General features: G+C 39.1%; 1 protein-coding gene across 1 annotated transcript in view; it reads left to right on the top strand.

Annotated features, from left to right (window-relative positions):
• The window catches only part of CNTN6 (contactin 6), a 181,324-nt gene that overhangs the window by 40,061 nt on the left and 127,805 nt on the right, over positions 1–13,458 (top strand). Inside the window, 1 exon segment of the mRNA XM_070359703.1 lies at positions 7,264–7,359. Within this exon segment, the coding sequence (XP_070215804.1) occupies positions 7,264–7,359 (96 nt within the window).

Below are 13,458 nucleotides of genomic sequence, written 5' to 3'. Positions count from 1 at the left end.
AAGCCCTGGTCATCAGAATGGCTTAATGAGAGCAACCTCGGCAATTGGGGTCTTTAATAGCAACCAGCACGGCAGGACTTGTGCCTTGAGTACCAGGACAGCCTGGGCAGGTCACCTTTGTGGTTTATGGGAATTTCTCCAAATAATACAAAATTTGAGACCATCTCAGGGAATGATCTCACATTAAGCTATTTTTTTCTTAAGCAAAAAATGGATAGGACAAAAACAGAACAGGGTGGTTCTCTCTGGCTTCTCCTTATAGAAGAATAGATCTGGAGTTTATAAAGGTCTTACAGAGAAAAGAAAATATCACTGGGTTTGTATGGCTACCTTCACTGTACATTGCTTCAAAATTATGTGAATTATATTATGTTGCTGGCTGGCAGAAATGTACTTGAAATACAGGTTGGATACTTAAAACAGATTTTGTTCAAAGTATATTCACATGAAATGTCACTTAAGGTAAAATTAGATCTTGTCTATGATCTCTGTGCTATTAAACAGTTTTAAAATCTGAATTATTAATTAAAACCTGTGAACTAGTACTATTTTAAAATGATTGTGTTTTGATTGCTAACAGAACTTGGGTGGCTTTCAAAAGAAGTTGATTTCCTTTTATGTTAGCTAATAGAAACCCCATTGTAATCATAAAAGGCATGAAGAAATTATGTTACAAGTGGATGTTATTTAAGTGGAAGTTAACACAGAATATATTAAAGTACCCATGGTCTTATCAACAGCGTGTTATAATGGCTTCTGATTAACACTGAAAACATGATTGATGGTAGTGTGAGCATGGAACACTGACAATGGGACACTGAGAGAATGTAATTGAAAGCTTGTTAATTTCATACAATCATTCAATTTCTCTCTACTCCTTTGTGACAGCTTTTGTTTTTATGACCATTAAAAAGTCATGACAATTTAATGAGACCTTTCAATGATAATAGTAATGAGGGGAAAAAAAAAAACCATTAAAATTCTCACTTGTTATCACTGCTAGAAATAGAAACAATCAATATATTAGTTTTTGGTTTTAAATGCAGTTTGTTAGCCTGATTCTTAATGCTGCTGCTGCTAAGTTGCTTCAGTCGTGTCCGACTCTGTGTGACCCCACAGACAGCAGCCCACCAGGCTCCCCCGTCCCTGGGATTCTCCAGGCAAGAACACTGGAGTGGGTTGCCATTTCCTTCTCCACTGCCTGAAAGTGAAAAGTGAAAGTGAAGTCCCTCAGTCATGTCCGACTCTTTGAGTAGGTAAAATGATGCAAACAAGTCTAGTCAGTAATTGACATTAAGTGTACCAAAATGTTATGGGCTGACAGTTATACTATAGCCAAAGAAGAAAGGGGGGCATATTTGTTTAAAAATCCTCTAGAAGAAATATGCAAGGCACTCTAGTTTCCTGATAGCTCAGTTGGTAAAGAATCCACCTGCAATGCAGGAGACCCTGGTTCAATTCCTGGGTTGGGAAGATCCACTGGAGAAGGGATGGGCTACCCACATCAGTATTCTTGGACTTCCCTTGTGGCTCAGCTGGTAAAGAATGTGCCTGCAATGTGGAAGACCTGGGTTTGATCCTTGGGTTGGGAAGATTTCCTGGAAAAGGGAAAGGCTACCCACTCCAGTATTCTAGCCTAGAGAATTCAATGGACTGCATAGACCATGGGGTCACAAGAATTGGACATGACTGAGAAACTTTAGCTTTCTAGATCCTAAGCAGGTATAAAGCTAATGACTGCTGAAGATGAAAGGAAAGAGATTTAGTTGGGAAGAAGCAGACTATATCTTGGACAAATATTTTCATTATTAAAAGTAGAGCATACATATGTATGTATATATATGTATCAGTTCAGTTCAGTTCAGTTCAGTCGCTCAGTCATGTCTGACTCTTTGCAACCCCATGAATTGCAGCACACCAGGCCTCCCTGTCCATCACCAGTTTCTGGAGTTCACTCAGACTCATGTCCATCAAGTCAGTAATGCCATCCAGCCATCTCATCCTCTGTCGTCCCCTTCTCCTCCTGCCCCCAATCCCTCCCAGCATCAGAGTCTTTTCCAGTGAGCCACCTCTTCGCATGAGGTGGCCAAAGTACTGGAGTTTCAGCTTCAGCATCATTCCTTCCAAAGAAATCCCAGGGCTGATCTCCTTCAGAATGGACTGGTTGGATCTCCTTGCAGTCCAAGGGACTCTCAAGAGTCTTCTCCAACACCACAGTTCAAAAGCATCAATTCTTTGGCACTCAGCCTTCTTCACAGTCCAACTCTCACATCCATATGTGACCACAGGAAAAACCATAGCCTTGACTAGATGGACCTTTGTTGGCAAAGTAATGTCTCTGCTTTTTAAAATGCTATCTAGATTGGTCATAACTTTCCTTCCAATGAGTAAGTGTCTTTTAATTTCATGGTTGCAGTCACCATCTGCAGTGATTTTGGAGCCCCCAAAAATAAAGTCTGATACTATTTCCACTGTTTCCCTATCTATTTGCCATGAAGTGATGGGACCAGATGCCATGATCTTAGTTTTCTGAATGTTGAGCTTTAAGCCAACTTTTTCACTCTCCACTTTCACTTTCATCAAGAGGCTTTTTAGTTCCTCTTCACTTTCTGCCATAAGGCTGGTGTCATCTGCATATCTGAGGTTATTGATATTTCCCCGGCAATCTTGATTCTAGCTTGTGCTTCTTCCAGCCTAGCATTTCTCATAATGTAACTCTGCATATAAGTTAAATAAGTAGGGTGACAATATACAGCCTTGACGAACTCCTTTTCCTATTTGGAACCAGTCTGTTGTTCCATGTCCAGTTCTAACTGTTCTTTCTTGACCTGCATACAGATTTTTCAGGAGGCAGGTCAGGTGGTCTGGTATTCCCATCTCTTTCAGAATTTTCCACAGTTTATTGTGATCCACACAGTCAAAGGCTTTGGCATAGTCAATAAAGCAGAAATAGATGTTTTTCTGGAACTCTCTTGCTTTTTCCATGATCCAGCGGATGTTGGCAATTTCATCTCTGGTTCCTCTGCCTTTTCTAAAACCAGCTTGAACATCAGGAAGTTCATGGTTCACGTATTGCTGAAGCCTGGCTTGGAGAATTTTGAGCATTACTTTACTAGCGTGTGAGATGAGTGCAATTGTGTGGTAGTTTGAGCATTCTTTGGCATTGCCTTTCTTTGGGATTGGAATGAAAACTGACCTTTTCCAGTCCTGTGGCCACTGCTGAGTTTTCCAAATTTGCTGGCAGATTGAGTGCAGCACTTTCACAGCATCATCTTTCAGGATTTGAAATACATATATATGCTCTACTTTTAATAATGAAAATATTTGTCCAAGATATAGTCTACTTCTTCCCAACTAAATCTCTACATATATACATATATATGAAATTACATATATACATTACATCAGTTCAGTTCAGTTGCTCAGTCATGTCTGACTCTCTGTGACTCCATGGACCACAACATGCCAGACTTCCCTGTCCATCGACAACTCCCCATCCAACCATCTTATCCTCTGTCATCCACTTTTCCCACCTTCAATCTTTCCCAGCATCAGAGTCTTTTCCAGTGAGTCAGTTCTTCACATCAGGTGGCCAACGTATTGGAGTTTCAGCTTCAACATCAGTCCTTCCAATGAATATTTAGGACTGATCTCCTTTAGGGTTGACTGGTTGGATCTCCTTGTGTCCAAGGGAGTCTCAAGAGTCTTCTCCAACACCACAGTTCAAAAGGATCAATCCTTTGGTGGTCAGCTTTATAGTCCAACTCTCACATCCATACATGACTACTGCAAAAAACACAGTTTTGACTAGATGAACCTTTGTTGGCAAAGTAATGTCTCTGCTTTTTAATATACTATCTAGATTGGTCATAGTTTTTCTTCCAGGGAGCAAGAGTCTTTTAATTTTGTGACTGCAGTCACCATCTGCAGTGATTTTGGAGCCCCCCAAAATAAAAACTGTCACTGTTCCCACTGTTTCCCCATCTATTTGCCATGAAGAGATGGGATTGGATGACTTGATCTTTGTTTTCTGAATGTTGTTTTAAGCCATCAATAGGTTTTTAATTCTTCTTCACCTTCTGCCATAAGGGTGGTGTCATCTGCATATCTGAGGTCATTGATATTTCTCCCAGCAATCTTGATTCCAGGTTGTGCTTCATCCAGACCGGCATCTCACATGATGTATTCTGCATATAAATTAAATAATCAGGGTGACAATATACAGCCTTGATGTACTCCTTTCCCTATTTGGAACCAGTCTGTTGTTCCATGTCCAGTTCTAACTGTCAGGAGGCAGGTCAGGTGGTCTGGCATTCCCATTTCTTGAAGAATTTTCCACAGTTTATTGTGATCCACACAGTCAAAGGCTTTGGCATAGTCAATAAAGCAGAAATAGATGTTTTTCTGGAACTCTCTTGCTTTTTCCATGATCCAGCGGATGTTGGCAATTTGATCTCTGGTTCCTCTGCCTTTTCTAAAACCAGCTTGAACATCAGGAGGTTCATGGTTCACGTATTGCTGAAGCCTGGCTTGGAGAATTTTGAGTATTACTTTACTAGCGTGTGAGATGAGTGCAATTGTGTGGTAGATGTTTTTATTGGAGAAGGCAATGGCACCCCACTCCAGTACTCTTGCCTGGAAAATCCCATGGACGGAGGAGCCTGGTGGGCTGTAGTCAATGGGATCGATAAGAGTCGGACACGACTGAGTGACTTCACTTTCACTTTTCACTTTCAGGCATTGGAGAAGGAAATGGCAACCCACTCCAGTGTCCTTGCCTGGAGAATCCCAGGGATGGGGGAGCCTGTTGGGCTGCCGTCTATGGGGTGGCACAGAGTCGGACACGACTGAAGCAACTTAGCAGCAGCAGCAGCAGCAGATGTTTTTATGGAACTCTTGCTTTTTTGATGATCCAGCAGATGTTGGCAATTTGATCTCTGGTTCCTCTGCCTTTTCTAAATCCAGCTTGAACATCTGGAAGTTCACAGTTCACATACTATTGAAGACTGGCCTGAAGAATTTTGAGCATTACTTTACTAGCATGTGAGATGATTGTAACTGTGCAGTAGTTTGAACATTCTTTAGCATTGCCTTTCTTTGGGATTGGAATGAAAACTGACATTTTCCAGTCCCATGGCCACTGCTGAGTTTTCCAAATTTGCTGGCATATAGAGTGCAGCACTTGCACAGCATCATCTTTTAGGATTTGAAACAGCTTAACTGGAATTCCATCACTTCCACTTGTTTTGCCACAGTTCTGGTTCAGTCTCTACAGGGTCTCTGGGTCCTGGTGCCCACAAGGTTAGTTTGAGACCTCTGAGTATCTCTGGTGGGTAAGGGGTTTGATTCTAAATGCGATTTCATCCCTGCTACTGCCTTGCTGGGGCTTCTTCTTTGCCCTTGTACATGGGTTATTTTTTTTGGTGGGATCCAACATTTTCCACTCAATGGTTGTTCAATAGTGAGTTGTAATTTTGGAGTTCTTGCAGCAAATGAGTGCACATCCTTCTACTCTGCCATCTTACACATGTCCTTCTATATATATATATATATATCGGAGAAGGCAATGGCACCCCGCTCCAGTACTCTTGCCTGGAAAATCCCATGGATGGAGGAGCCTGGTAGGCTGCAGTCCATGGGGTCGCTGAGGGTCGGACACGACTGAGCGACTTTGCTTTTACTTTTCACTTTCATGCATTGGAGAAGGAAATGGCAACCCACTCCAGTGTTCTTGCCTGGAGAATCCCAGGGACGGGAAGCCTGGTGGGCTGCCGTCTATGGGGGTCGCACAGAGTGGGGACACGGCTGAAGTGACTTAGCATAGCATATATATATATATATATATATATATATATATATATATGAAATTTACATATCAGGTCTAGTGATTTATTTTTTTTAATTGTCATTCATGAAAAGGAAGCAAAGTGCACAAAAAGAATACTCATTTGGGAAATAATACTTGGAGAGATAAAGAGTATGAGAAATACCATATATTTCTCACACCATTGGCCATCTAGATGGTATTAACACTTGGTGTGTAGATGGAGAACAACAAATATTTTTGGATATTTCTTCTCAAACATAATAGGTGAAAGTTAAATGTGAGTTTCAACTTTTTCTATTCAGCTGCAAAAGATGTCTGGAAAAGTATCTTTGGTTAGAAAAGTGTAATATTTACTCTATAAACCTATAAACTTATTACTGTGAAAGAAAGGGCAGTAGATTTTGGTAGACAATTAGCAGTCTCTACAACAATTATTACAACATGTAAATCATATTTATATGTATGTGTGTGTGTGTGTATATATATATATATATATGTTTTGTTATATGTTTTGTAATTGGTCTTCTACTTTTACCTTTAGTGAATATAATAAGAGCAACAGTCTATGTCTGCTTTATTTACTAATACATCGTTTACCCTTAATACCCTTCCTATCTTTTAGTAGGTATTCAATACAAATTTGTTAAATCACTGACTGACTGACTGAATGAATGAATACAAGTGATTTTCCAGGCAAAGAAACTAAGGTTCAGACAAGTTATACAGTTTAGCCCTTTCTAGAGGCTGCTGCTAAGTCGCTTCAGTCGTGTCCGACTCTAGAGGCTGGGTGACCATTTTCTAGGAATGTTGAATGATTTATAACTCAGATGGATAGCTTAATAAGACAGTTAGTAAGCTCTCTTCCAACACTGAATGTCTAGGATTCTTCGGTGTTGTAGGAAATTACAACACTCCAAACAGGACCACGAAGCTGCTTTGTGAAGGAGTAGATCAAGAGAAATTAGATTTACCTTTTTTCTTGGTTCAGTCACCTATTATTCTTTCCCTCACAACATTCCAAGCTAAGCTCTCACAGGCTTCATCCCCATATCAAAATGGTTACCATTAATCTAAAATGATAGAAGATTGCAGCAAACTTGCCACATACCTCTTTTAAATCATGCCTTCCTTGGGCAGAAAAGTAAATATGTGCTGTGTTTAAAAGATTTCCTGTTGAGCTTCAGGCTGCCTGGGAGAATAAAACAGATAGTGAGTTATGTTAATAAATGTCTTTATCATATATTCTGCATAGTTGTACTAAAATAAAAAAAGGAAAGACAAAATTTTGAGAGGTAAAACCAGTGTACATCAATTGATTATCAACTAAATCTTTTGGTCGGACAAGTGTGAGTGTTCATTGCTGTTGCCAGTTTTTTCTTCTTAAAATTTTGTTCTGCAAAGCAATTAGTTCTAAATCTGCTTTTCTGTTTTTCAAGATATCGAAGACTTCGAAACGAAAACAAGAAGCACAGTGTCCGTCCGAGAAGGTCAAGGCGTGGTGCTTCTCTGTGGTCCACCGCCACACTTTGGAGGTATGGTTACTTTCGGTCACACCATTAATTCGGCCACTCAGGGGATAAAGTAGGCATAGTAGTCCTTAGTGCCAGTGGTAGCCCTCCATCAAATCTAAGGGACTATGAAAGTTTTTCTGGCTCATCCTGCTGCATCAAGTCCTAATCCAAGTCTTTTCTTCTAAAAACATATTCAATCACTCATTCAACAGATATGTCCTTAAAGAGACGCAGTATGGCCCTGTACACACGTGTGAGCGTTGGGGCTTTGCAGTGAAATGATCACAGCTGTAATCTGTGGTTAACCTACATGGCAAAGAACGATTTGTTTAACCTTTTTAGGCTCAATTTACTCAGCTGTAAAGTAGAGATACTAACTGATGCCTATACTATAGGACAGTCACGAGTGTTAAATGAGCTAATGAAACTGTGAAAAGTGAAGTTGCTCAGTCGTGTCCGACTCTTTGCGACACGTGTCCGACTCATGCCTCCATCCATAAAATTTTCCAGGTAAGAGTACCGGAGTGGGTTTCCATTCCCTTCTCCAGGGGTTCTTCCTGACCCAGGGATCGAACCCTGGTCTCCCGCATTGCGGGCAGATGCTTTTACCATCTGAGCCACCAGGGAAGCCCAAGCTAATGAATGTAAACCAATTAATTTAACAGCCAGGTTTTTATTTTAAAAAGAAAGCTAGGACTGTTATTTTATTTTAATTATTGGGTTCCATGGAGAAGCAAATTTCAACAGCTGTTCTGGAAACCTCATGCTAACTATTGGAAGAGGAAAGTTGCCCCTTTAATTGGAAGAAAATGTTACGGGACACCAAATCAGGTTATCTCCTGATGATGGTGAAAATCAAGCAGTAAATGCTATTCTCTGCTTTGGAAGAATCTGGATTAACTGGTGAACTATCCAGTTGCCAGGGATCTAAAGCACCCACTGATTCTCACCCCACTGGTTTGCAATTTCTTAAAATCTGGAGAGTTTGGTACAATTTGGTAGATTCTCAGCCAGCTGTGATCCTGGAGGAAGTCAGTGTAAAAATATCCATAAATTCATTTCAGTTAGTACGATCCGATATCATACTATGTTATAAAAGTGAAAGCCTCTTAGTCGTGTCCTACTCTTTGCGACCTCATGGAGGATACAGCCCCTGGAATTCTCCAGGCCAGAATACTGGAGTGGGTAGCCTTTCCTGTCTCCAGGGAATCTTCACAACACAGACATCCAACCTAGGTCTCCCACATTGCAGGAGGATTCTTCCAGCTGAGCCACAAGGGGAGCCCAAGAATACTGGAGTGGGTAGCCTATCTCTTCTCCAGGGGATCTTCCCGACCCAGAAATTGAACCAGGGTCTCCTGCATTGCAGATGGATCCTTTACCAACTGAGCTATGAGGGGAAAGCCACACCATGTTATAGTTCAGTTCAGTTCAGTTGCTCAGTCGTGTCTGACTCTTTGCAACCCCATGGACTGCAGCATGCCAGGCTTCCCTGTCCATTACCAACTCCTGAAGCCTGCTCAAACTCATGTCCATCAAGTCAGTGATGCCATCCAAACATTTCGCCCTCTGTCCTCCCCTTCTCCTCCTGCCTTCAATTTTTCTCAGCATCAGGGTCTTTTCCAAGGAGTCCATTCTTAGCATCAGGTGGCTAAAGTATTGGAATTTCAGCTTTAGCATTAGTCCTTCCAATGAATATTCAGGACTGATTTCCTTTATGATGGACTAGTTGGATCTTCTTGCAGTCAAGGGACTCTCAAGAGTCTTCTCCAACACCACAGTTTAAAAGCATCAACTCTTCGGTGCTCAGCTTTCTAGTCCAACTCTCACATCCATACATGACTACTAGAAAAATCATAGCTTTGACTAGACAGACCTTTGTTGACAAAGTAATATCTCTGCTTTTTAATATGCTATCTAGGTTGGTCATAGCTTTTCTTCCAAGGAGCAAGCATCTTTTAATTTCATGGCTGTAGTCACCATCAGCAGTGATTTTGGAGCCCCAAATCACTATATGATAATAAAGTATGTCACTGTTTCCATTGTTTCCCCATCTATTTGCCATGAAGTGATGGGACCAGATGCCATGATCTTAGTTTTTTGAAGTACTGTTATAGTTAATTTAATAATAATAGCAAGTACTTACACAGTACAGATCTAAATACTTTATATGTTTTAGATTTTTAATTCTGTAGAACTACTAGTCGAGGGAGATACTATGATGTTTCTTGTTTTATGGATGAGAATACTAAGATACAGAGAGGGTAAGTAAATGGTCCAGTGTCATGAATCTTGTAATCATGAAGCCAGACATCAAATCCATGCAGTCTGGGTCCCAGACCCTGGATAGATCCTAACCACCAATGTCTCTTATAATTGATTTCCACTTTAGAACACGAGGATTTTTGGAAACAGATGGACAAATTTTAAGAAATAAGTGAAAACAACTTTTCTTCTAATATTAAAACAAATATTATTTATGATCCTTCACAAACTTGAAGTTATTTTTGCCATTACTTTCAGTGTCATACAATCTTGTGAAATGCTAACACAAAAAGAAAAAAAACAAACATACAAACCCTAATTGGAAGTTAGAAATATTTTTATTCAATATTATTACAGAGTGGTATGTCACTTTGCTCACTAGCAATATTAGGAAAGAGTTACAATACTTTCAACGTTACCTGATAAAATGATATTATTCCAGAGCACACAAAAATTTGATAGTGCTTATTTTTTAACAATTAAAAAAGAAGTGAAAGTGAAGTCGCTCAGTCGTGTCCAACTCTTTGCGACCCCATGGACTGTAGCCTGCCAAGCTCCTCCGTCCATTGGATTCTCCAGGCAAGACTAATGGAGTGGGTTGCCATTTCCATCTCCAGGAGATCTTCCCGACACAGAGATCGAACCTGAGTCTCCCGCACTGCAGGCAGACTCTTTACCATCTGAGCCACCAGGGGCTCCATTTTTTAACAATAGGAAGGTTATTTTCCAGTACCATAATCTAAGACAAATCATGCAAATCATGTTTGTTTGTACTGTCGGTCTACGTCATTTTATACTCTGACATTGGTCAAAGAGACTTGACAGAATCATAGACTAGTTTCAACTTTGTTTGAAAAAGTTCAACTTTTTCAACTAGTTCAACTAGTCTCAACTTTTTTACTCTAAATAGGAACAGCAGACATGTAAAATATTTCTAAATGAATGTCATTATATTTTTAAAAGGCAGTAAAGTAGGAGAAGATTTCCCTGGTCACCTTGTCACCTACCAGTGAAGAAGTATATGTTGATCTTTTTTTTTTTTTTAATTTTAATTGGAGGCTAATTACACTACAATATTGTGGTGGGTTTTGCCATACATTCACATGAATCAGCCATGGGTGTACATGTGTTCCCCATCCTGACCCTCCTTCCCACCCCCGTCCCCATCCCATCCCTCAGGGTCATCCCAGTGCACCAGCCCTGAGCACCCTGCCTCACGCATCAAACTTTTCAAGTATGTAAAACTTTCATTTTAACAGTGCCTGTTTAATGTCATGAAATTAACTCACAGATATACAAAACCTACCTGAAATTAAGTCTGTTATAACTGAATAATGAGTACCTGTTGCATACAAATTATGACAAATTTGACTGATACCAAATTCTGTTTTGCAATATATAATGCTCTAGCAGGATTCCAAAGGCATTTATCAATATTGACTTCATCCAGGTATTACAAGGATTTTCTTCTAAGAGCCATGGCTTTCTCATATCTACAATGACAGGAATGCTGGAATACTATTCATTTTTCCTTCATATCTCTCTCAGATCAAAACTGAGGGGATTATTGACACCATTTGCCTCAATTATACAAAGAATTATTAATTCTTTAAAGTATTAATAGAGTACTTGATTCATTAAATGTTAATAATGGCAATAATAACTACCAGTTGTTGAATTGTTACCCTCAGCAAGCACTATAAGGCTTTCCATTTATTTTCTCATTCCCAGTATTCCAATAATTAAGAATAATAATTTTAAAATAAGAACACTGAGACTCAGACTAAATCAATTTTTAATTAGTAAATAAAGACAAGATTCCAACCCAGAACTTTCTGACTTCAAAAATTGCCAGTGGATAAACTCTGTGGTTAATTCTTCAACCTCAATTTATTTATTAGTTTCAAGAATCTTACACCTCCAAGTTTGCTAAAAGCCCTAAGAGTGTCTTTACGTCATTAAAACAATTCATTCTTCTTTTTTCCTCACCTTTTTGTGAGGGTGAATTGTGCAAAGAAAAACCTCAAGAAAGAAAAGGAATGTATTTGTCAGATAAGCTTTAAATTGCATTAGTGGACAGCTAGTTGAAAGTGGGCCAACTCTACATACAGACATTGTCTATCTTTGTCTGTAATTTTCCTTGTATTTTATATATATATAAATATAATATATAATATATATATTATACTGTATTTTATAAATATACAAATAATAATATATGTTGTTATTTATACATAAAAACAATAAATATATTGTATTTTTATTATATATATAATATATATATATTATATATATATATAATTCTAAGCTCATTCAGGTGGTTGGGTGAATTCATTTCCTTAGAGTTGTAGGCCTAAGGTCCCCATGTCCTTTCTGGTCAGCTGTCAAGGGCCACTCTCATTTTATAGAAGCTGCCCACACTTCTTGCCACAGGCCTCTACATTTTCAAAACCAGCAACAGCGAATCTCCTTTGCATCAGTTCCCTGTAATAATTCAAATCTCTCTAACCCTATCCAGTCCCAGAAAGGGCTCATCTGAATAGGTCAGCACCATCAAAGATAAAGCCACTTTTCCAAGTCAAGTGTGCCATCTATTCTAACATAATCATGAGGGCTCACCATATTCATAAATCCCATCATACTCAGATGGTGGGCAAGGGTCAGTGGGGGGTATTTTAGAATTCTGTCAGCCATAATTCACTTTCCTTCCTTTATTTCCATCTCTCTAAAGGCTCCATATTTGCCTGCACACCTGGCAGTCATAAAGACATGCCCTAGAAGTATACCAACTGGGACAGACAAAGTCAGCAGGGCAAGATGGAGTAAATGTTGGCAAGGCCAAATTTATTCTTATATCCAGTATGTGAATAGCAAAGACTCGCTGTAAATGTTAATAAAGCTTCTCATAGAGAAAGGTGCTATAGACTCCATAGTTCTAGAAGGCCATATGAGCTGAAATTCTCATATCATTTTTTGAAAAATTTGGTTCTGTTGTATGTGTACCTGGTATGTATGGTCTATGTACCTAGTCCACAGCAGTGAATCCCTCAAGGTGTTCAGTAACAAGTGAAAAATCATATTAAATGTGAAATCAGAACATCCTGAATTCTTCATGCTTTCTCTCTAATGTGTTCACAAAAAACTTGCATTTTTTTTCTTAACAAGGCCTGTCAAATATATTTCAGTCTGTTTTATATATTGTTTTTAAAAAAACTTTGGGACAGTAAGAAAAATACCAACTAGGCTGAACACTAGACATTTACCCAACAAAGAATAACTCCAGGACCCAAACTAACAAACAAACAAAAGAAAGTGTGTAAATGGATTTCCCATGAAAATAATTGGTCACGACTCAATGAAATAGTAGAATAATCAGCATAAGCCAAACCGAAGCAATGCTGTTATATGGATGTCCTTTCTTTCAAATAAATGACAGGATATCTCAGTAGACATTCTTATGGACAATTTTTAAGGCAACAACAAATGCAGACCCAGGAAGGGAGGATTTACAGATAAAGTTTATTTTAGCAGAAAGGTACCCACAGTGGAAAAGAAGAGAAGCCTAGGCAATAATACCAGAACACAAAATTGGCACGTTCTGCTGTATCTCTTAGAAATGTGATTTTTGGAAACACAACGGGAACCATTTGCTTTACTCTGTGGAGAGAAGCGTATTTTCTTCCATAATTCTACTTCCTTAGCAGAGATAAGCTCCTTGAATGTGACTGAATATATGCCAGAAGAGACGGACTCATTCTTCCTTTCTGTTCTCCTAAAATATGACTTCAAAATACTTCAGAGAAATGTCAGTTATAATGAAGGTGTGGTGGAAAGAACACACTGGATTGAAACATT

The sequence above is a fragment of the Bos mutus genome, chromosome 22, assembly GCF_027580195.1.
Source record: "Bos mutus isolate GX-2022 chromosome 22, NWIPB_WYAK_1.1, whole genome shotgun sequence".
In the NCBI taxonomy this organism is placed as follows: domain Eukaryota; kingdom Metazoa; phylum Chordata; class Mammalia; order Artiodactyla; family Bovidae; genus Bos; species Bos mutus.
This window is presented reverse-complemented; position numbering and strand designations above follow the sequence as displayed.